General features: G+C 37.0%; 1 protein-coding gene across 2 annotated transcripts in view; it reads left to right on the plus strand.

Moving 5' to 3' along the window:
* LRP2 (LDL receptor related protein 2) overlaps nt 1-24,181 on the plus strand; it is a 116,676-nt gene that overhangs the window by 67,169 nt on the left and 25,326 nt on the right. For both annotated transcript variants that reach the window (XM_027678651.1, XM_027678652.1), the window contains exons 34-57: nt 508-617; nt 968-1,145; nt 1,484-1,697; nt 2,155-2,394; nt 2,525-2,713; nt 3,766-4,686; nt 5,233-5,398; nt 5,883-6,041; nt 6,941-7,230; nt 8,226-8,429; nt 8,807-9,049; nt 10,165-10,290; nt 11,937-12,056; nt 12,898-13,029; nt 13,923-14,124; nt 14,575-14,870; nt 15,371-15,887; nt 17,498-17,650; nt 18,105-18,275; nt 19,494-19,717; nt 20,125-20,302; nt 21,205-21,401; nt 22,994-23,239; nt 23,995-24,123. In XM_027678651.1, coding sequence (XP_027534452.1) covers nt 508-617; nt 968-1,145; nt 1,484-1,697; nt 2,155-2,394; nt 2,525-2,713; nt 3,766-4,686; nt 5,233-5,398; nt 5,883-6,041; nt 6,941-7,230; nt 8,226-8,429; nt 8,807-9,049; nt 10,165-10,290; nt 11,937-12,056; nt 12,898-13,029; nt 13,923-14,124; nt 14,575-14,870; nt 15,371-15,887; nt 17,498-17,650; nt 18,105-18,275; nt 19,494-19,717; nt 20,125-20,302; nt 21,205-21,401; nt 22,994-23,239; nt 23,995-24,123 — 5,605 coding nt within the window. The remainder of the gene's footprint in view (nt 1-507; nt 618-967; nt 1,146-1,483; nt 1,698-2,154; nt 2,395-2,524; nt 2,714-3,765; nt 4,687-5,232; nt 5,399-5,882; nt 6,042-6,940; nt 7,231-8,225; nt 8,430-8,806; nt 9,050-10,164; nt 10,291-11,936; nt 12,057-12,897; nt 13,030-13,922; nt 14,125-14,574; nt 14,871-15,370; nt 15,888-17,497; nt 17,651-18,104; nt 18,276-19,493; nt 19,718-20,124; nt 20,303-21,204; nt 21,402-22,993; nt 23,240-23,994; nt 24,124-24,181) is intronic.

The following is a 24,181-nucleotide window of genomic DNA, read 5'->3' on the forward strand; positions in this document are numbered from 1 at the left end:
CTTCCTGGAGACTAGCAATCTCATGGTATGTGAAGGATAAAATTGCCTTTTAGTGTAGGGAAATAGAGGATAAGTAATATATAATGCAGTAATGACTGTGAATAAGCCCAGTCATTAGTGTCCTTGTCCCAAAATATAAATATGTACTATTAAATTAAACGGCAGCTAATTTGAGCTAATGAAATGGGATACATCCTAAATCAGCATTTCATCAACCCCTTCAGGCTGTAATACTTTGAAAATAGTTCATTTTTCAGTTTCCATAATATTTTCATACCTAGGATACTTGTTAACATAGACAGGTTCAGAGCTGCAAGCAGCTCATTCAAGGGGTGCACATTAGAGAAAGGAGATTTTAGAGTAGAGAAAAATGTGTGCTTTTTTCACGATGTTTGAGAAAGTCTTCTGCAATTTCAACTCCCTGTTGATTTAGGCTTCCTTCCTGTAATTTGAAAATGTACCATAAGTTCTGTATTACATGCTCTTATGAGTTCAATGTTTGCATAGGTCCTGAAGCTGCATGGTGACATAATGTACAGGAAAACACTGATTACCAATGATGGCACCCCTCTGGGAGCTGGCACACCAATTGGTTTGGCAGTTGATCCAGCAAGAGGGTAAATTTCCAAAACTGCTGTTGTCTTTGCTCATGAGTGTATTCTCCGTATTTTTCTTAATTTTTAGGGTCTTCAAATTTCATCCTGGATTTGACATGGTTTTGCTTTTTTTCATATTTGTACAGAATTTATTTACTCTTTTTAAGCCCTATACAATAATCGCATAGCTTCATAAATTGTTGCGTAGATGTTCATTCTCCTTAATTTACCATATGTTTGTATGGTAACATTTTTTAGTTAAAAAGAATCTCAGGATATTATGATCGTGAAAAAATCTCAGAAAAATGGGACTCTGGTCCATTGATCTCTCTTATCAGCTTTGCTAACAAATGTGGTAATGTCTGTTATAGGAGGCTGTACTGGACAGACCAAGGAACTGACAGTGGAGTTCCAGCAAAGATTGCCAGCGCAAACATGGATGGATCAGGCATACAAACACTGTTCACTGGCAACCTGGACCATGTAGAGTTCCTTACCATTGACATTAAGGAACAAAGGTTGTACTGGGCTGTCACAAGCACAGGAGTGGTAGGAGATATTTTTTTATAATAGTTTTTTTATCTGTCTCTGCATCTGTGATTCACATGAGTGATTCGGTTACTTCAGTTTTCTCTTGTAACTGGGAGTTGTGGGGCCAGGCAGAATCCGAATAAGTGTTTTTATTAAATACCATTACAAGTATATGATCATAAATCATATACTGCTGACCCTTTCCTTCTTACCTTGTACATAAAGATTTCATGCATAAGAGATTTTAGTAACATGTGTAGCATTTAGTTTTATATAACATTTTAGTTTTATTATAACATTGAACTTTTATTATAAAAAATGGAATCCTTATCTTAATCTTTGAATTGATTTCATAGATCGAGAGAGGCAATGTGGATGGTACAAATCGTGTGACCCTGGTGGTTCATCTTTCTCATCCGTGGGGAATTGCTGTGTATGATACATTTCTGTACTATACTGACCGAGATTATGAAGTTATTGAACGAGTTGACAAATCCACTGGTGCAAACAAAGTAGTACTGAGAGATAACGTCCAAAGACTGAAAGGCCTTCGTGTGTATTACCGAGACAGTGAGTATTTGCAAGAGAGATATTTCAGGATATTCAACCTGTGAAAACTCATGTATGCCCTTTCAAAGGAAATGCTTCAATTTGGCTTTCAGGAAAAGTGTCAGAAGCATTTTGCCTGGTTTTAGTAAAGAGATGGTTCATCATCTAGTTAAAGCATCTATTGGGTTATGTAATTTTAATAAAATATTATCAGTGTAGTGTTGACTAAATAAGAAATTTTGTTACTTTAGCTTCAAATCTGTTTTATCTGATTCTTGACCCCATTGATCTTAGATGACAAGAAACCAGCAAATCTATTTGCTAACACATCTGTGCTAAAATGAACAATGAATAAGATCTTTATTTTTGTCAGCTGATTGTTAATACTGTACAAATATATGAATTTGGATGTATATCTGTGGGTGTTTGGGATGACACAGTTCAGATTTTTATGTCTTGCCATCTGTGCCTTTAACAGATTCTGCTGGTTCCTCAAATGGCTGCAGTAATAATATTGGAGTTTGCCAGCAGCTTTGCTTGCCTGTACCTCATGGATTATTCTCCTGTGCCTGTGCTACTGGCTTTCAGCTAAATCCTGATAACAGAACCTGTTCCCCATACAGTTCATTTGTAATTGTATCTATGCTTTCTGCAATTAAAGGATTTAGTTTAGAGACATCAGATCACTCTGAAGCCATGGTACCACTGGCAGGAAGAGGTATGTGAATATTGTAATGGGAAAAAATCTTGTAATGCCTAGTATTTTGGCATTTCTTTCTGGCATAACACATTTTAAATAAGTTAGCTTATATAAAAAATATTAATTATTACTTTTCGAAATATTTCAGGACGAAATGCGCTTCATGTAGATGTTCACATGCCTTCTGGTTTCATTTACTGGTGTGACTTCAGTAGCACAGTTTCTTCTCAGAATGCAATACGTAAAATTAAACCGGATGGTTCTTACTTTAGAAATGTTGTTACAAATGGAATAGGACGAAATGGGATCCGTGGCATTGCAATTGACTGGGTAGCAGGTAAGCACAGCTGAATTTAGGAGAATGTTACTCTTTATAGATTGTAAAATTTTAAGACTAACATAAACAGATCCTAATGGAACTATTTTGAATGGAAGTACCATGGTTCTAATTTGTGTCTCTATGGACTGATTTGAAAACAAGAGGAAGTAATGAATGGCTCTTATTTTTTTATAGATGTGTAAAGATGAAAGTTTATCAGAATAGATGTATGGAGTCTTTTCTCTCATAAGGATTTCAAATTTGTCTTAGGTCTCTCTTCTTGTCTGTACATTTGTAAGTTGCTGTTATCTAGTGTACTACCACTATGAAAAACTTGTACCAGAGAAGAGTGCACAAAACTTGTCTGATGACATTGTAAATAAGAAAGGATTTTTCATCTACCCTCAGATGGCTGTGTATAAATACTGTAAATTATAATGAAGAGTAAAAAAAGCAGAAGATATACTTTGTCTTTGAACTTTAATTTTCCCACTTTCATTTCTTGTTCCTATTTAAACACATTAGAGATTAATTCAAATATTAACTCTTCAGAAAGTATTAATCAAACATTGACATTGCTACCTTGATTTTATATGTATATGTACTGTATATATGTTTTGCAAAAGTTCTTCAGTTGATTGATAGGCTTGTTGGGATGAGTTTTAGGACAACTATCTTCTGTAAACAATTTAATTACTGTATACAATCCTGTGTCATAACATGGATTTCATAGTTGTGTGTTGTAAAAGGTAAAAATATATATATTTTTATATATATTTTGTATATATATATAAAAAAGTACACCTAAATGACAACTGTAGTTAATGCACTTTAGTCTTTTACCACTGATACCCTTGGCAATCCATTAGGATTTAGAAATTATTTGACTGCTGTCAGTTTGGGTGTCTTCTTTCTAATTCCTCTAATTGTAGGCAAGTACTTTATGCTTCCAACTACTAAGATATTTATGATGGCTGTTCATTTTATGGTTTACTATTTTAGCAGCTTGTGTTTCTCAGGTATTGATGTTAATATTAACTTTCTCTCTTTTTTTTTTGTTTAATATACAGGAAATCTTTATTTTACAAATGCATTCCTGACGGAGACTTTTATCGAAGTTTTGCGCTTAAACACAACTTATCGTCGCGTGCTGCTTAAAACTACTATAGATATGCCAAGGCACATAGTAGTTGACCCAAAAAACAGATATCTGTTCTGGGCAGACTACGGGCAAAATCCAAAGATCGAACGTGCATTTCTTGACTGCAGCAACAGAACAGTTCTTGTGTCTGAGGGCATTGTCACACCTCGTGGGTTGGCCATAGATCACAGCAATGGCTATGTTTACTGGGTGGATGATTCCCTAGATATGATTGCAAGAATTCAGCCCGATGGTGGTGATGTTGAAATCGTACGCTATGGCAGCCGCTATCCAACTCCATATGGTATCACTGTCTTTGGCAGTTCTATGATCTGGGTGGATCGAAACCTGAAAAAAGTCTTCCAAGCCAGCAAGGAACCTGGCAATACTGATCAGCCAACAGTAATAAGAGATAACATTAATTGGCTAAGGGATGTTACAATTTACAACAGTAATTTCCAGTCACGTTCACCCCTTGATGTCAACAACAATCCTTGTTTGGACAACAATGGAGGTTGTTCTCACCTCTGTTTTGCCATCCCTGACGTGCAGACACCTAAATGTGGTTGTGCCTTTGGAACACTAGGCGGTGATGGCAAGAGATGTTTCATTTCAACTGATGATTACCTGATTTTTGCTCTTGAGAATGCCCTCAGAAGTATCCACCTAGATCCTGAAAATCACAGTCCTCCCTTCCGCACAGTCAATGTGTTAAGAACTGCTGTGGCCCTGGATTTTGACAGCATAAACAACCGAATATATTTTACACAAAGTTTTCCTTCAGGGACAGGAAGAATCAGTTATGTTAATATTTACTCAGGAATTGCCTCTCCAACAGTAATTGCATCTGGTAAGTGCACTGAAATGTGATACAATGTAATTAGGTATTAAAAAAATGGGCTGCAGCACCTAGAATTAGCTAAGGAGGTATTTTTGTGCTGATGGTCAGGGTAGACTTCAGTTAAAATGTCTAATGAAATGTACCTTTTGCTTCCTCATTTTTTCCTCTTCTGAGATTCTTATTTCATCTTGATCACAATGAAATGGAAATATAAAACTGGATAGATATTATTCTGTATATAAAATGATAAGTAATAAATTAAAATGATGTATAGAAAATTAATATTATGAAGTGAAGGAGGATTCCTGCTACTTGGAGAATAGCAATGAAAACTTATGTTTATGTGAGGAAAAGGTGTTTGTAACCCTACAGCATACACAGGACTGCTTGAGTGTTAAGTATTGCTACTTGGGATTTTTAAATGGACAAATTTGCTCTGGCACCAGTGGCATTTCAAAGAAGTCTTTGATGTTGCCAAATTATAATAGATGAAAGGTGTTGCAGTACCTAGGAAATCGTACTGAGCTTTTGTGTGTTTGCTTGCATGTGTCTAAGACCTGGGGACTCCAGATGGCATAGCGTTTGACTGGATCAACAACAGAGTTTATTACAGTGACTACCTCAATCAGACTATCAGCTCCATGTCTGTGGATGGATCAAATCACACAGTGATTGCCCGGGTGCCACGACCCAGAGCTGTTGTATTAGATCCCTGCAGAGGGTATGTGCTGTTCTTTATTTTGACTGCAGGTCAAACTACAATTTAGACTTTGACAGAGACTACCAGACACTTCCTATAACCCTAACCCTCAGCCTTTTTCTATTGTATTCCCTGAATGCTTCAGAAGAATTCTTGTTTCAATATCAAAACATTTCCTGAGAGGCTGGGGGCATTACTGTATTATACTTTAATTTTGTTACTAATTACTATGTATTTAAAATTAAGAAAGATAAGAAAGGGATTAATTGACTTCACTGGATTCACATAAGAGCTTGAAAAAATTTTCTGAGGTTCACTTCAGTGGACCCCAGTGATCCCTGCTAGAAGAATCCCTTGTCAGCGTGGCCCAAAAGAGAGGAAGAAGTTCTTTTCCAGTTGTTTTGGACTGCACACTTCAGTGAGGGACACCAGGGTGGAAATATCCTGGAGCATATAAGAGCTTTGTGAGTTTTATTTGCTGAAAATATAATCATATTATTGACAGGTATATGTACTGGACTGACTGGAGTTCAAATGCAAAGATAGAGCGAGCTACACTTGGAGGAAACTTCAGAACACCTATCGTAAGCACCAATTTGGTATGGCCAAATGGGCTTACCCTGGACTATGAAGAACAGCAGCTATACTGGGCTGATGCAAATCTGTATGTATTAATAACACACTTGTTGGTTTACACGTGGTTAATTTTTTAATAGCTTTATTATTTATTTTTCCTCATTTCTAAGTCGTTTTTTGGCATTTCAATTGAATTTGGTACTTGACAGTATAGAATGTTGAGTTACTTAATAGCGATGCTATGTCATGTTTTGATATTGATGTGAAACTACTGTGCAATAAGAAGTTTTGTTATGCCATAGTGTAGATTTAGTCCTCTGCTTTATGCATTTATACCTGCTGGCAGTTTGTTTATCATACATGCAATTCAGGACTTTTATAGGTATCTTCTCTAGCAAATACAGTCCCAGTACACATTTTACATTATTCATGGTTAATGCCTGTCACCTGTGGAATTTGGCCTGATGTTCTTGCTGTTGCCTACCAGACAGACCTCTACCCTTGAATTTATGCCATCAGAATTTCTTCCGTCATCAGGGGAGTTTTAAAAAATTATTTCATTTTCTATCCATTAAATTCACTTGTAGTCTCAGAGAGATCACTGCAGCAGTCATACCTTTCCTCTCCGGCTCCTTCAGCATAGCAATTCTTTTTCAGAATTCTCTTTTGCTGTGTCAGAAGAGTGTTGTCTGTAATGGAGTAACTTCTATGACCTGTGCCCTTCTGGGAAGAAGGTGTTATTTGGGTTCATCTATGTGCAGGAGGGCAAAGCACTTGTAATGGGATGTCTGCTTTAAGGGGAATGCAGGATGTCAAATAAAACATATGCTTTTCTGCTTCAAACTCTAGTTAATGGAGGTGGGGAAGCATAACAGCACCCTAGATATTGGTGAGCATTACTGAATTGCTGGGCTAATTAGGGCATGGCTTTATACATAAGTTAAGACTTTTTTCTTTTAAGATGTAATAATTTCTTTGTTACTGTAGGCAGAAGATTGAGAGGTGCACTCTCACTGGTACAAATCGTGAGGTAATTGTTAGCACTGCTCTGCATCCATTTGCAATGACATTGTTTGATCAGCACATATATTGGACAGACTGGAACACACGAAGCATTTATCGAGCTAATAAGTACGATGGCTCAGATCAGATTGTAATGATCATGAATCTTCCACAAAGACCAATGGATATTCATGTCTGGGCAAAAAGTAAGCAGCAGCAGTGTACCAACCCTTGCAACCAGTTCAATGGTGGCTGCAGTCATATCTGTGCACCAGGTAAGCTGTTATGCTTGATGACTGTAAGCTATTACTATTCCCTGTATAGAGTTTATACTATAGCAGTTTTAATCACATGGGGACAGCTGAAATAATTCTTAGTGTTCCCAAATTTTTAATATTTATTTTATTTATAAATGCAATCAAAATGATTGCCATTTAAGATAATGGCATTTTACCAACACACATAAGGGTTGTGTCTGAGAATCCTCACACACAAAAATTATGGGTTTCTCTAATTCAAACCAAAGCATTCTTTTCTGAGGTTTAAACTTTTGTTTCTTCTTGACTGAGACATGAAGTGAGTGCTGTAGGATATGGTTACCTTAGGAATATATACTCATACACTGTGTACTAATCAGATGCTTCCTACAACATGTTTAAAAAATCTTTATGGTCACTATTTCTTTATTATGTATGTGTTATAGAGCTGTTTCATATGTTGTAAATTTTTGGCAGTTATGATCCTTGACTTCGAAAAACTCATTCAGGGCCTGTTTTCATCTGTAGGATCTTAAATGCCTTTACAAATCTGTCTTGCCTGAAAACAACTCAAACTTCTCATTGATTTTGAGAAGCACAGTTTGTCTAGTGGAAGGAATTTTGAAAAGCTGTTTTGATTTTGAGGAAAAAAGTCTCAGTGGGTATCGCTGTGATAATTGAAAGCATCACATGCCACCTTGCTGCCACCAAAAAGCTATTTGGACAACAAGCAAGTACTAAGACACTCCAAATTCCCATCTCAGTTCCTCTGAGGAACTCTGAAATAACTTTTGTGAGAATTAATGGGTTTGCATATGCTTAACTAAGATAAAAGTCTGACTGAGTCACCACAGTACTATCTAAGCAAAGAGGTCATACAGGAATTGTGAAAATTTCTTTGCCTTTTCCAGTGTTACAGCTATGAATGCTTTAATAGAATCCTATATAAAGAATCAATGTTAAATTTGTTTCAATTTTTTTGTCCTTTTTTAAATTGTCAAACATAAATTTAGGTCCAGCTGGTGCAGAATGTCAGTGCCCCTCTGAAGGTCGCTGGTATTTAGCAAATAACAACAAGCACTGTGTTGTGGATAACGGTACCAGGTGTGATCCTGGTTTCTTCACATGCCTCAATGGGCAGTGTATCTCGGAGCGATGGAAATGCGACAATGACTATGACTGTGTTGATGGCAGCGATGAGTTGGAAAGTGTGTGTGGTAAGCATTTAAAATAACTGCATTAGAAAGTGGTTGTATAGTCTGTCTTGCCTGTTCTGTATTCTCTGTCAGTTTTGTGGCTTTATGATCATGGATCTTATGGCTGTAGTTTGGAAACAATCCCTTGCTTGCTCATGAGTTTGAGGTCTGAATAATTAGTGATTTGCTTTAGAATCCAAAAGCACTGTAGTATGGAATTTTTATCATGTATAGCCAATTTCTACTTTTTTAATTCAAATATGTATTTTACTTTTCATGCAGTCCGTTTTGCAGCTGTGTTTGCCCTGGCAGGTAAAAATATTGTGATTTTACTTGTTACTTTGTCAGAGTTTAGATTATGTTTTATCCACATTTTTTTTCACTGTAATTTTCTGCAGCTTTCCATACTTGTCAGCCAACAGCATTTACCTGTGGCAATGGGCGATGTGTACCCTACCACTACCGCTGCGATCACTACAATGACTGTGGAGATAACAGTGATGAACTTGGCTGCTTGTTCCGAACCTGTGACTCCCACACAGAGTTTACTTGCAATAATGGAAGGTGCATAGCTCTTCAGTATGTCTGCAATGGAGTAAACAACTGTTATGATAATGGCACATCAGATGAGAGAAATTGCCGTAAGTTTAGCCCTATTACCTAGTGCCTGTTTGAGTCTGACTCTCTAAACCAAGGAAGAGGGAAATGTGGCTTTGTGTGAAGAATTGTGACAAAATCAGCAAATAGGACAAAAGATTTCTTTATTTACATTACAGATGCTGCTTTGTGTTATTTGAAGCAAATAGAAGTGTTGAAAGATATTCTGGAATACATAATATTTTATATATATATATAAAATATTATTACATAATAAATGTTGCTTTAGGGAGTCTGCCTTAATGCAACAAATGCTCATGCAGTGCTTAATGTTAAGTTTTGTGAGTGATCAATCCCCTACGGATTTCACAAGTATTTTTTCAGATAAATTAAATGCAGGGTTTATATTTTAGCAGGATTAGCCTGGAATTTGACAATGGGCTTTTACTTTGTGTCATGCTATATTAATTATACTAGATTTAATCATCAGAAGTGTATATTGTGACTCCATAATGGCACAGTTTAAAACTATATGCCTTATGGGTCTCAAAAAGTTATCAGTCATGTTTACTTTCCTTAAGATGTAAACTGTGATTAGCTCTATATTGACTACTATTGCAGTTCCTCAAAATAATCATATCTATGCACTAAGATTAAAATCTTCAGTGGAAAACTTATATTTGGAGTTGAAGAAATTGATGAAAATGTATTTAGAGAATTTTTTTTTTCCATTTTGTGTGTGCACTGATTTTGTTTAAACATATTTTTTGTGACAATTTTATTTTTGATCTCAGAGAAATTTGTATTTTTGAAATTCCTGGTCTATTAGTCATTTGTAGTTGGTCTGATGATTCATACCATACCAACTGGTTGCAAATGTAGGCATTACAGTGTGAATACATGTCAGTTTTCATTCCCTCACCTACAAGTATTGGCATGTAGTATTGGCATTTTTTGATCATGTTTTTGTCAGGACTTCTACAATAAAAGCAATGATCTAACTGTTCTCATACAGCATGAGCAGTATAAGTGATGCACTTTAGAAAGTGAGTGAGGTGGGATTCTTTAACAATGTTAAGTATCTCTGAATGAGATACAGCGTAACAGTATTTAAAAAAGCTCTAAAGAACTTCTGCTTTTTTTTTCTTCCTCCTTAAAGCGGAACGTACTTGCCAGTCTGGTTTTACAAAATGCCAAAGCACAAATATTTGCATTCCTCGTACATATTTGTGTGATGGTGATAATGACTGTGGAGATATGAGTGATGAGAGCCCTACTCACTGTGGTAAGTTAACAGGGCCTTCATTACTTAAGTAATTTATTCTGCTGCTCTTTCCTTTTGACATAACTCACACTGTTCTCAAAATACCTATTTTTGTAATTCTGACATTAATGCATTACACTATTATCTCTCAATTTCCTAAATCATGATTTTATCTAATAAAAAAGGTGATAAATTTTTGCAGCATTTTCATAAAGCGTTTGAGAGGTTGTTCCTTTCGCTTATTCTAATCTGTATTCTTTGAGGTTTTACATGGTGTTTTGACATTTAAGTATTATAGTGAGCTGTCTTTTCTAGAACTTAAGCGTTAAAATATTTTTTCTTCTAAACAAATGAAATTGATACAGTCTTAAATGTAGTTTCTTTTAGCCCTTTCATGAGGTTATATATGCTTTAGCATATAATTCGTTGTTCATTGTAGCTTCCAGTTAGTGTATAGAAATATCTAGTTTTCCATCCGCCTTAATTACAAACCAGCTCAACTTTTCAAAGACATTTATATTAGGTAGTAGTTAGGTAGTACTTTTCCCATATGAAATGTTTTGGATCAATTTATAACACATAATGGATATTTTCAGATAATGATTTGGTTTTAGTATTGCCTGAATAGATTATTTTTGCTTTCACTCATTTTCCTAAAGTTACACGCCTTGAACTAACTATGCCACAATTTTTCTAAAATATGAGTTCAATTTCTGTAGCCAGAACATGGCCACTTTTATCTATGGACCCCAAAGTGTCAAAGATATGTGGTGATAGTGAGCTTGTGCTGCTCATAAAAGATATGCTTTGTCCCTTCTACTGTTAATGTCCCTGGGGAATTACTTAAATTGAGAAGTGGTGAAGGGCAAGAAAGAGGAAGAGAAAGAGAACGAGAGGCAAAGAAACCCCAAGGCATTACTGAGCAACAGTTAATTGTCTTTGATTTCCATCATCAAAGGCACATGGAAGAGCAGGTTAAAAGGCCAGACTGTGTCCTTTTGGTATTCTGAAACCGTCAGAGGGTACAGGAAAGTATCAGTAACTACTGAAAAAATTATCAAACCCATTATAATATGCCAGGATTGAGGGGCTCAGTCAAAGTGCAGAAAGAATATTTGTAGCATGCTTAGCTGGAACTACTCAGTGTTATGGTTTGTTCTTCACTGCCATTAAGAAAAGATTCTTACCAGCAGGTGAAGCAAAATTGGTGGGAGAAAAATAAAAACATTATCTACCATGAGATATTACTTCCTTAGTGCACATTTTGATTTACTGTAAAGTGCTGAGTCTGCTATACCTGGTTTGAGCACTGGAAAAATAAGTATATTGGGCTGTGGTCATTTTCCTGTGCACAAATCTCAAGTATAAATATAGAACATATTGCTGCTTGCAATCCTATTTCCAATGCAAATTCTGTCTACTTATTAGCTGATACGTATATCCAAGGAGAGAAGTAAACCCATTTTTTTGCATACAAATATCAAGCTACTTTGTACTATGAACTCTTTACAGACAGGCTGAGAAAAGACATCCTTCTTAGCATAATTTTTTCTCTTTCTTTTTTGGGGACTGTAATATTTTTTGCATAACATGGACTCCAAAGCAACTTAAAACAAGTTGGAAACGTAACAGAAAAAAAGAAGTAATACATAGGTTTTTTCTTCCAGTCTCACTGACTTGCACAAATAACGAATTTCGCTGTACATCGGGACGTTGTATTCCTGCTCATTGGTACTGTGATCAAGGAATAGACTGTGCTGATGGCTCTGATGAACCTGCCTCTTGTGGTAAGTCTGCACTCAGAGGGTACAACTTGAGGGGTTATAACAAATCAGTAGTTTTTCTTGTAGGCAGTAGCTTGAATCTAGACTGGGTGGAAAATAAGTATCTTCTGGGCTTTATTCACTGACTAAATAATCTGAGTCACTGAATATTTTGATGCTTAAAGTTGTGTATGGAATATGAAGGCTTTTAATTGCAACAATTGATTGCTTGTTGTGTGATTACTCTTATTATGTAACCTCCTGTCTCTGTAAGACTGTGATAGGAGTGAATCAAGAGGTAAAAAGAAGCAAGTACTTTGATATTGTTTTGGATGTGAAAACAGATGTCATGCTGTACAGGAAGTGTGCATGCAGTATTGCATTTGGGGAAAAAGGAATGTGGGAAGCAGAGGTGAATAGTATTGACACAATATATGACTATCTTAGTATTACAGTAAACAAATCCTGTATGTACAATAGAAACTGATAGGAATAAGCAGAGGAGTGGGGTAGGAGGTGGAAAAAAAAGGATACTAATCTCCATGGAAGAAGAGAAAGGGCTGACTGAAGTCACTGAGAATTGCTATTACAAGATAATTATTATTCTCACTGTAAAAGTAAGCATAATACAAGGTAGAATAGATTATTCTATGTTTTAAGCAGGGTTGGTAGCTCACTTTGCACGTTGCTGGAGTTGCACTTTTAGCTTAAGAAAAGGTCTTCAGATTATACCTTAACTCTTTACACCTAAGCTTCTCCCTTACATTTCACTCTCATAAGCTTCTCTCTAAAATACACTCCTCAGTAGATTTTCATGGCAGTTCAGGTTGGTTTAACAAGCAAAGTGATTGTGTTCATTTTTAAGTGCCCCAATTGCGGACTTGTTCAAGTGACCAGTTCAGATGTGATGATGGCAGATGTATCCCAGCAACTTGGATCTGTGATGGTGATAATGACTGTGGGGATATGAGTGATGAGGATCAAAGACATAATTGTGGTAGGTGGTTAATGCAAATAGATACTTTGTTTGTCCTGTGCGCATTTTTTAGAAAACAGCCAACTCCCAAACTCTCACCCGCTACCAATTTTTCTGCCCACAAAGGCGCACATTAAACATGAGGTACAATCTTTCTGTACCTTCGTTTTCGTTATATCGAATTGAAATTGAATATTTTACAGGTAAAAAAAACCCAAAAACATTGTTATAATTTTGCAATTACTCTCCTTTGAATTGATGTGTTCAAATGGAGATACAATTAACCTACATTGTGTGTATGATCAGGGCAGCAATAGCAGCTTCAGTGGAGATACTCCCTGATGGTCATATACTGCATATTGTGCATATTACTAGCCACATGGTTTTGGCATAATATCTTTAAAATCTAGTTAGCAAATAAATATGTCTGTTTAGAGGGTGAACAAAGGGAAGGAGGTTCACCAAGCTTGATCCTGCTGCTTGATTCTTTTGACAGCAAGTGGATACACTTTCAGTCCTTGCCCTTATTAACTGCAATGATGCTCACTGTTTGCTCCCTGGAGAACAGAATACCTTGAAGAAAACAGGGAATAGAGACCCTAGGCATAATACCTGTTCAGCTCCCAGAAAATATGGCCAGATACATGAAAATCTTATACTGAGAAGCTGATAAGATCCAGATTTTTGCACATGTCAGCATTCTTTAAGGAATGCTTTGGCTCCCAGTCAGCCTCCATGAAAAGTAATGCACAGTTTTGTACACGAGAAGGTGCGGTGATATCTATCTGTGGATGTGCAGCAGAGCATGGCTGTGTTATGGATTATGGGTGGATATCCAGGCTGTTTGTGTGTGTGTGTGGGGAGGGTGTTACACACAGAGTATAACTTGGTTAGTGGACATGCTTTTCCTTCAGCAAACCGCAACTGCACAGCAGCAGAGTTCACATGTGCCAACAATCGGCCCCCGCTCAGGAGGTGCATCCCTCGGGTTTGGGTCTGTGATGGTGATGCTGACTGCAGTGATGCTTTTGATGAACACCAGAACTGCACACGAAGATCTTGCACAGAAAATGAGTTCACCTGTAGTAATGGCTTGTGCATCCGTAATACATACAGGTTTGTAACTGCCTGGGCAGCTGTATAAATTCTCAAAACTGGCTTTGTGAAGCAGCTAATTCAACCTTTTTTTTTCACATCATTTAGTTCTAAGTACGTCTGCATATTGTAGTGAAACTGTTTATCTGCTCTGCATTCATGCATTAGCTTTGACTTGAAAATGCTTTAGAATTTTCTATGTTAATGTCCCCAGTGCTCACCATTAGCATTTAATACTTTTTCCTGTGTAACATCTCCTGGGGTGACTCTGTCCAGCCTGTAATGCATACAGGGAATACAAGCAGGACTCACAGGATCAGACTATATAATATGACCCCGGTGTCTGAAAGTCTCTTCTATTGGAGCCAAAATATAGACCTTCTTTGGAAACCGGGACAGTGTATCTACCCATCTGCCCTAGCAACAGTGATTGCCTTTTTATATTTGAAGAAAGTGTTCATTCTTCTTCAGATGTGATAGGCGGAATGACTGTGGTGACAGCAGTGATGAAAGGGGATGCATCTATGAACCATGTCAACAGCACCAGTTCACTTGTCAGAATGGGCGCTGCATTTCCAAAGCCTACCTCTGTGATGGGGATAATGACTGCGGTGATGAATCTGATGAGCTGGAACATCTCTGTAATACACCAGAAGCAACCTGCTCTCCCCATCATTTTAAATGTGACAATGGAAACTGCATTGAAATGGTTAAAGTCTGCAATCGGTTGGACGATTGCTTAGATAACAGTGATGAAAAAGGATGTGGTATGTATAGATTTATTTGTACTGTCTAATTTAAAATACATAGGCAGCTTTAAAAAAATCAACTCGGAAGACAATTCCTTCATTACAATTGTGTCTATCCCATGGCTGTCTCTCAGAAATGAAAATTATAAGAAATGTATATATTTAATTTCGGTTTTGTTTTATTTAAGTCATTATGTGCTGTTTTAACAGACTGTGACAACAAGCTAATTATATGAACTAAATATAGTTCATTCATTGTTATGTATTACCCTTACTTTTCCAAAATATGCCATTCAGAAGTCCATGCTAGGCACGCAGGGTGTTTTGTGACAGACCTCAAAGATGATAGAATAATTTCATATTTGATTAGCTTGTTTTCCTTTTTCCTTTATTACAGCAGCCCACATTCACATTCAGCATTCCAGGGGGTAGCAGGGAGAGAGAGACAGAGTACACTGGAAAGTGACTGCCCTAGTACTCCATCCAGTTCCTTGAATAGAACTCCTTTCCTTCCCCAGGTATAAATGAATGCAGTGACCCTTCAATCAGTGGATGTGATCATGACTGTACAGACACACAGACAAGTTTCTACTGTTCTTGTCATCCTGGATACAAACTTATGTCTGATAAACAGACTTGTGATGATATTGATGAGTGCAATGAAACTCCATCAGTATGTAGCCAGATTTGTGAGAACACAGCTGGCTCCTACATCTGTAAGTGTGCCCCAGGCTATATCCGGGAGCCTGATGGAAAAAGTTGCCGGCAAAATAGTAATATCTCCCCATACCTTATTTTTAGCAACCGTTACTATCTGAGAAATCTCACAGCAGATGGCCAGTCTTACTCTCTCATTTTGCAAGGACTGAGAAATGTGGTGGCACTGGACTTTGACAGGGTGGAAAAGAGGTTATACTGGATTGATGTGGGGAGAAATGTCATTGAACGAATGTTCCTAAATGGAACAAATAAGGAGACAGTGATAAGTGATGGTGTGCCGAACGGGGAAGGTATCGCTGTTGACTGGGTTGGCAGGTAAGAAAATATGTTTTCTATCTTTCTGGGCTGCTAAGGAAATGATGTGTGAAGGAGTTTATCTTAAGGTTTTTCTCCACTTCATATGAAATTTCTGATGAGTGCTGAACTTGTTTTGGATTGTGAATGCAGTGCATACCACTGCGCTGAAATTATTTATCAGTGTTTAATATGTAACACTTTTCTTTCATTACTCTCATATCTAGTATATTGAGGTTATATCAGACTTGCTCTCTCATCAATCAGTCCTTTGCTAGCAGTTGTTGGGGTTGGGATGCAGGCTTCTCTCTTTGCATAACCAAAATGTTATATCAGGTAACTAGATTCCAGTGAAATGAGGAATAACAAACGTTAATGAAATTTAGCTCCTGTACCAATGTGAAGAGCGTATTTCTTTTGCTCTTGAAAAATGTACCTTTAACTGATAAACAACATGATCCACATCATTTGCTGACAGGAGGCTAGTACGAGAGTGAGGGATTTGGGAAGCACTTTGCATTATGGCAAATTTTTAATTGCCTGCTATGTGTCAAAAAGTAGTCTGATTGACTGCCACAGAAACTCTGTCCTTATGTGGTGCCCTCTCTGACAGTGTTCTTGGCTTTGTTTCATCAAGTCTTGCTTTCTGAGTGCAGTACTATAAGCATGAAAAGTGCATCAGACTGCAAAACAATGAGAATCATTCAAAAAGTCACTTTGGAACTTCTGTGAGAGTGTTTATATAAATATGTTGATATTTTTATTTTTAAACCACTTCGTCTCTAAACCTAATGATAATTAATGTTGCCAACAGCCTCAAATACTTTATGATTCATGGATAGATGAGGAAGGAAAAGGCTAATTTTAGCCAAAGTGGTTCTACTGTTTCATTCTAATACAGCTGTTGAATTATTTCAGCCAGAATTAGGTATGTTTTAGTTTAGTCGGTTTTTGTTTAGGTGTTTCAGAAAGGCTGAAGGACAGTACAATGGTTGAATTTTTCTGCTTGTCTGACCAGCTCTGCAGAAAATTTCAAAGTACCCTGCTGCAGGTCTGAGTGAATTAAATGCTTTGTTTTGATGCAGGCTTTTAAAAATCATCACTTTCGCTTGTATGATTTCTTTGCTTACAGCTGTGTATACTCCTAGGCAAAGTAATAGAAGTGTTAGAAAATTCTAGGTGAAGTTTAAATTAGGGTGTCAGATTACTTAGGAATTTTCTACCTGTTTGATGAGAGCAGAGGTGGCAGCATGAAACAATGATGATTCTCTCCAGTATTTTACAGCCCTGGTCACAATCCATTGCATGGCATGTCTGTTTTCCTGCTCCTGGCCCTTGTTGGTAGGACAGAAATGGAAGAGGGGTTTCAGAATTTATAGGTAGATGGTGTATTATTACTCAACTAGGCAACTGCAAGTTTGAATTGGGCAGTAACAATCACGGTTACAGGAACAGCCAGAGTGAAAAGGGCAGCCTGGAGCGTGGTGTAGAAGAGATGTCAGGGGTGTATGCGTTCCTTTACAGTGGATATATTTTTTTCTAGGAGAAAAAAACTGAAATTTAAAGATTCTGTGAAGCAAAATAAAAAATATAATTAAATAATACTAAATAACTCTAAAACTTAATTTCAGAAAATTGTACTGGGTTGATGCCTACAAAGATTGTCTCTATGTCTCTGAACTTGATGGAAGATTCCGGAAAAAACTGGTGGATCGGTGTGTGGATGCCAACAACACTTTCTGCTTTCAGTACCCCAGAGGAATTGTTGTTCATCCAAAATATGGGTATGACATTTCAAGAGTGCTTTTCCTTTCTTTTGCAAATAATCCTGCACTGTTCTGAAAATCTGAAGTAAATTTTGCCTGCTTGCATTTAGATTTGAATGGTGTTAGTTCTTAGTTGCAGCTTAATAGCTGGCCTGTTCATAGGTATATATGCAGGGCACTGTGGAATTTGGTTCCATATGGACTAGCAAGTTTTGATTGCAATGCTAAAAAAGGTTGATAAAAGTGTGTGTGATTTGGCAGATATTGAGTCTGACAGTTGCATTCTTTGAAGGCAATTGTGATTGCACAGTTCTCTGCTGTAGCAATTCAAGTAATGAATATATTAGCTTGCTTCTTCCTTAATCTCTGCTTTAATTCTGTGACAGGAAATACTATATTTGAGACATGGCTTCTAATATTGATTTCAACATATTTTTACTACAATTCTGACTATATGTATTCATTTGAACAGACAGGTTTACTGGACAGACTTTGCAGATCGAGCCTATATTGGACGAGCAGGCATGGATGGCAAGGAGAAGACTGTGATTATCTCTACAAAGTTAGAGTGGCCCAATGGACTTACCATAGACTACACCAATGACAAGCTCTACTGGACAGATGCTCATCTAGATTATATTGAGTATGTACACAGAAAAGGTTAAAACAACTGAATAATTGCTCATGTCAGATTTTGGTGGGAGCATTTATAGATGCTGTAAGCATCGTATATATTAAAATGTCTGGAGTAGTAGGTGATATGTATCATTAGAAGACGCAGTAGCCTAGTTGCTATATTCGCAACCTAGATTCCACTGGAAGTGGTCTGAAAAGTATAGCAAAAGGGTTTGCACTCTGTACTCAAATATGCAACTTCTCTGTGTGTAGTATACAGGCTGAACCAAAGGAAAATTGAGTATAAAATGCCTGGTTTTTATTCTCTTATTTTTGCCTATAGATAAGAGATGAGCAGTAACTGCACTAGTTATGTGCTAATAAAATAGTATACAAACTATTAGAAGATGCCTGAATGTCCCTAGGTACGACATGGAATTTCCTGTTTGCATGTGGGATTTTTTGCTAATCAAGAAAAATCTATTAATTGATTTTAGTATTAGAGAATTAAATATCAGTAAAAATGAGTAATAGTATTTAGACTGTATCAATGTCATGACACTGAAATACTTTGAAAACAATAATTTGTATTTATGTTAGTGTTTATATTTGTATTCGTATTTACATGTACATTTATATTTATATTTACTTCTATTCTTCTCCACATTAATTCTTCTGGCAGCTTTTTCTATGATGAAGTGTTAAAATGTCTTTTAGTGCATATTAATTGTATTTTTCTCTCTTGTATTTCATAAATTCCCCGTATAGCAAGGCGATAGTAAAAATGTAAAATCTTATCAAAGACAGCTTATCAGAGGAGGCTCTAAATAAGAAAGATATGTAAAATTTAGGAATATAGGAAGCCTATTATTGTCTTAAGTGTTCCATTATTAACAGTCTGAATCATCCAGGCAAGCTAGTCTCGTGTGACAAAAATAATTTGCTATAAGGCAGTAAATGTGCAAAATTTCATTGTACTAGCCAGTGTGCTTCTGTGGGAAATATACATTTCAGTGGATGTTGCTCTATTCCATTTATTTGCATAAAATAGCCTGTTTTACTTTCCTTCATATATTAAAATGAATTTGCTGAGGATGGCGCTCTATCATTAGGGCATAAAGTAGCTGCAATTCTACATTGCACGATTCTGGTCACCAATGATGAAGTACCATAAGCATACATAATAAAGATGGGAAGATGTTTTAGCATTTATCTGAATGTTTTGCACATATTTTTCTTTGTGGAGGTACTCTGACCTGGATGGACATCATCGTCACACAGTATACGATGGGACTTTACCTCATCCATTTGCAATAACAATTTTTGAAGACACAATATACTGGACTGACTGGAACACAAGGACAGTTGAAAAGGGAAATAAATATGACGGATCAGACAGGACTGTTCTTGTGAACACCACACACAGGCCATTTGACATCCATGTTTACCATCCATACAGGCAGCCATTTGGTGAGAAAACAGAATTAGATTTACATTTAGAGGGTCAGCTGTATTCAGAGACTAGTTGTAAAGGGTCCTGAGTGCACCCAGCTTTTGCCTTTGCTGAGGGGAATAAAATGCACAGAGTAAATGTAGGCATCTACTTTATATTTATAAATTGCCCTTTCTTTGAAAAGCAATGACTGGAAGTGCATAATTTTAAATTATTTTCTAAAATATCATGGCTTAATAGCATACATTTCCTCCATATGAAATCACATGTATTTCTCTCAATAAGTGCCTACTTATCTAGGTTTTGCTTTTCAGTCTCTCACATTTAAGGTTTCAAAACAGTGTTAGAGGAATCTATTGTAGATTGAGACCTTTGTGTTCTGGAAGTTACAAATTATGGTAATATTTTTCTTCTGTTTTACCAGTTAATAATCCTTGTGGCACCAATAATGGTGGCTGTTCCCATCTTTGTCTAATAAAAGCTGGTGGTCAGGGTTATTCCTGTGAATGTCCTGATAACTTCATGATAATACAGTTTGGTGATACAGCCCACTGCCTTCCTATGTGCTCCAGCACCCAGTTTCTCTGTGCAGACACTGAGAGGTAAGTCCACAGCTCACTGTTGCTTTTTCAATGTCTTTTTAAGGATGTATTTTACAGTTTAGTCTCTTCAAAAGGACATGAAATTAGGGATTCCTTCTGCTCTCACTATGAGTTTTTGATGTGCTTACAAAGACAACACCAAGACAAGACAGGTTTACATTTCGGAAAAGACTTCTAGACTGGTTGCTTAAGTAGTACTTTTTTACTTTTCTTCCTGTTATATGGCATTACTACTGTAGCAAATTTTGGGTTATTAGAAACATGTACCTCCGGATACAGCTTCCTGTTGAATTAAAAAATCTGCAACCTTGTCTTAATTTTTTATACATCTTTTGCAATGTATCTGCTTCTGCCAAATATATGGCTCAGGAAAGCCATTTAGCTGATATGAGGGCACATTTCCAACACTTCTCTGAGACAGCAGTGGAGGGAGAGGAATGGTGATACAAGAGCTCTTGTGTTGATGTATCACTCTGACCCTGTGAGGCAGGTGTGCTTATTTGAAGCAGTGTTACAATGATAATCCCTAGTGAAATTCTTGTGCTAAAGTTCAAGTGAATTATTGAAATGCTACATCATTAAAAATCCAGTTGAAGAGTGATCTAAAAGGTATGAGAGAGTATGAGCACAAATATACATAAAAATCAAATCCTTATTAATTTTTTGTGAAATTCCTCCTAGAGGCCTGCCAGTATCCTCTGTTTATCATCTGTTTCTGGTGACAGTATTATGGCATATTTTATTAGCATTTGGCATATGAAACAGAAGAAATTAAGTTCAAGATGTTTTTGGCGTTTCAAGAAATAACACTGAGACAAGACTGTATTTTGTGCTGTAAAAGGATAGTTGTATATCTGTAAAGCCATATCCTCAACAAAGAAAACACTGTTTTCTCTTTGTAGGTGTATTCCCATCTGGTGGAAATGTGACGGACAGAGGGACTGTCGAGATGGCTCCGATGAACCCCCAACGTGTCCGCACCGCTACTGCCCTGTTGGGCAGTTCCAGTGTAATGATGGAAACTGCACAAGTTCACATTTCTTATGCAATACCCAGCCAGATTGCCATGATGGATCAGATGAAGATCCTGTACTTTGTGGTATGTTCCAACTAATAAATTTAAGTGTTTTGCCAGTATAAAATGTGTAAACAGCATAAAAATTTCAGAATTGTTATCCCTTGTTTAAAGATGAAAAAGTGAGATAAATATAGTCTTTTCTAGTCTTGCACCTGCTAGAGCAATTCACCTCAGTGCAAGCAGGATAAAGAAAAGCAAAAGTGTACTATATCGAAACATAAACACTTTCTATACTTTTAACACAGATTTACACTGTTGTAAGTTACAATCTGAAGTATAAGATATTAGAAACAGGACTCACTTTGTCTTGTTCTGAGTAAAGCCATGGTGAATAAGAGGAATTTAAGGCTTTCTAATGTCCAAGTCAATCTAACAGGTGTGCTAGTTTTCCCTGTATTTTAGCACTCGGTGTGATGGGACAAAATTACTACACCCTCTGCATTGTACAAAATGCAGTGCAACGTGGGAAGATTTGTTTCAGAAAACTGTATGTGATGGCAGTATTATAGAAATGTAGCATAATTATGCTTATGAAATAATGTTATTTCCTTAAAAACCTACGCTGTTCCACATACTTATGTCTAATTTAAAAAAGCACATCCTTAGTTCTCTTTTTGTACATAACGTGGTTGTGACAGTTGCAAGCTTAGTAATATAAAGTGGGGGGGGAAGCAGTGTGGTTGTATAATTGATAGTTTGTCATTGATAGATAATTGATAGTTTAGTCATTGCCTTCCATTAGCAAAGTGTTTCTAAAAATGACCGAATTAAATGAAATGTCAATTTTACCTGAGCTGCAAAAGCTAAGCTCTTAAGTGTGCCACAGGGGAATTAAAAAAGTAGAAATGTGGCAGCTTTGTAATGCAGTGATTTTAACATAGTGGGTACAATAAAAATCATTTTAGGTCTATGTAGTCCCTTCTGCTCATTATCTTGTGCATGGCAATAGAATCCTTTGGTCTAGAACATGTATGGAAATTATAATACACTGTTTTCTGTGGAACAGTTTGGCAGTATATGTTAAAAAAGTAGTAGTGTAGTACAGTGAGACATACAAAGTCTGGAAGTAGAGGTCAGTGTTGACTCCTGTTTTCATAGACCTTCAGAGCTCCCCTAGTTTGCCAGCACTGCTGACATCTTTCAGTGCTTTGCTTTTTGGAAACAGAGACTACACCTTTGTAGGCTGTAGAGCTGGTATTAGTGTGGTCTGCTGCTATGTTTTCTGACCTGTTCATTCATAGAGGAACAGGCTCATCAGGCAATGGACATCTAAGTTCATAGAATGGCCAGAGCCACAATACTGCTTAGCTCCTCTGTGAAGTGACTGAGGGCCCCTGCTTCAATCATGTTGAATGCTGGGTTTATTCCTCTCTGCTTTAGGAAAAGGTAGTATCTGTCTTGCTCCTAGAAAAATGTAGAATCTTGACGAGCTTTTCTAGAGATGCCTGGGAAAAATGTGATGTGAGATTAGAAATGTCTGCCTTAACTGAGTAAGTAAATGGGGTGTTTTAAATTTTTAACTTTTGGTGTAAACATGATAACAACTCGATATAACAGCAGCAGACCATTCCTATAACTTTTGGTATCCTAACAACTGATTTGTATTCTTCCAGCTAATCACCAGTGTGAAACTCATCAGTGGCAGTGTGCCAATAAACGATGTATCCCAGAAGCCTGGCAGTGTGACAGAGAGGATGACTGTGGTGACAACTCAGATGAAGATAGTACTCACTGTGCAAGTAGAACCTGTCCCCCGGGCCAATTTAAATGTGACAATGGCCGCTGCATCCCGCTGTCCTGGAAGTGTGATGTGGATGATGATTGTGGTGATAACTCTGATGAGCCATTCCACGAATGCAGTAAGCACACAGCTGTATGGGCCATTCACTTAGGAGTTGGACCTGATGACCCTTGTGGGTCCCTTCCAACTCAGAATAATCTGTGAACTCTGAGTGCACCAAAGGCAAAGCAAACCACATTACTTAATTTTCCTGAGACTGAAAGTTTATTGGAAAGGAATTTTCTGCAAGCTAATTGCATACATATAGTAAAGAGTGTTAGAAAACACTCTGTGTGATAGAGTTTGTGTGATAGAAATTATCACAAACTATGTGATAATTTCCTATTTACTTATTCTTGAAGAAGATAAAGCTTATTTATGCTGGTCAGACTATCAAGAACTGGCAGCATCTCACTTTGACTGGCTTGATGCCAGGATTTTCCAATGTGCTCTAGCATGTCTCTCTGAACCACTGGCCATCTTGAAGAACTTGTGATCAAGTTTTGCCACCTGAGGACAAGCCACCTCCTCTAGCTTCCAGGTTTGGGGCTATTGCCACTGTTACCAGATCTAAATAGTCAGGGGAAAACACTATGTGTGTGCTTTAACCTGTGATGGGTTTGTAGCATATGCAGAATACAAGCAGCATAGATTGGAGAAGATAGTAAAATCAGATACATTTAATGCTTTTTCTTTTACAACACTAAAGTTAGCAGAGAGCTCTTTTCAGTTGAAAAAAATGACTATAATTCAAAACAGGTTTTGAAAGTCAGAATAGCAAGGACAGTTTAATGGCTAAGTAACTCAACTAACATTGACAAATGCCTCTTTCAGTGGGACCTGCCTATCGATGTGACAATCACACACAATTCAGCTGTAGAAGCAACTACCGTTGCATACCATTGTGGACAGTGTGCAATGGGAATGATGACTGCAGAGACAACAGTGATGAACAAGGCTGTGGTGAGTTTGGGAAAGGTCATTTCAACATAACTTTGTACCTAAAATATTTATCTAATTT

This window comes from Neopelma chrysocephalum, unplaced genomic scaffold (genome assembly GCF_003984885.1).
Source record: "Neopelma chrysocephalum unplaced genomic scaffold, ASM398488v2 Primary Assembly neopelma1_44, whole genome shotgun sequence".
Classification (NCBI taxonomy): Eukaryota; Metazoa; Chordata; class Aves; order Passeriformes; family Pipridae; genus Neopelma; species Neopelma chrysocephalum.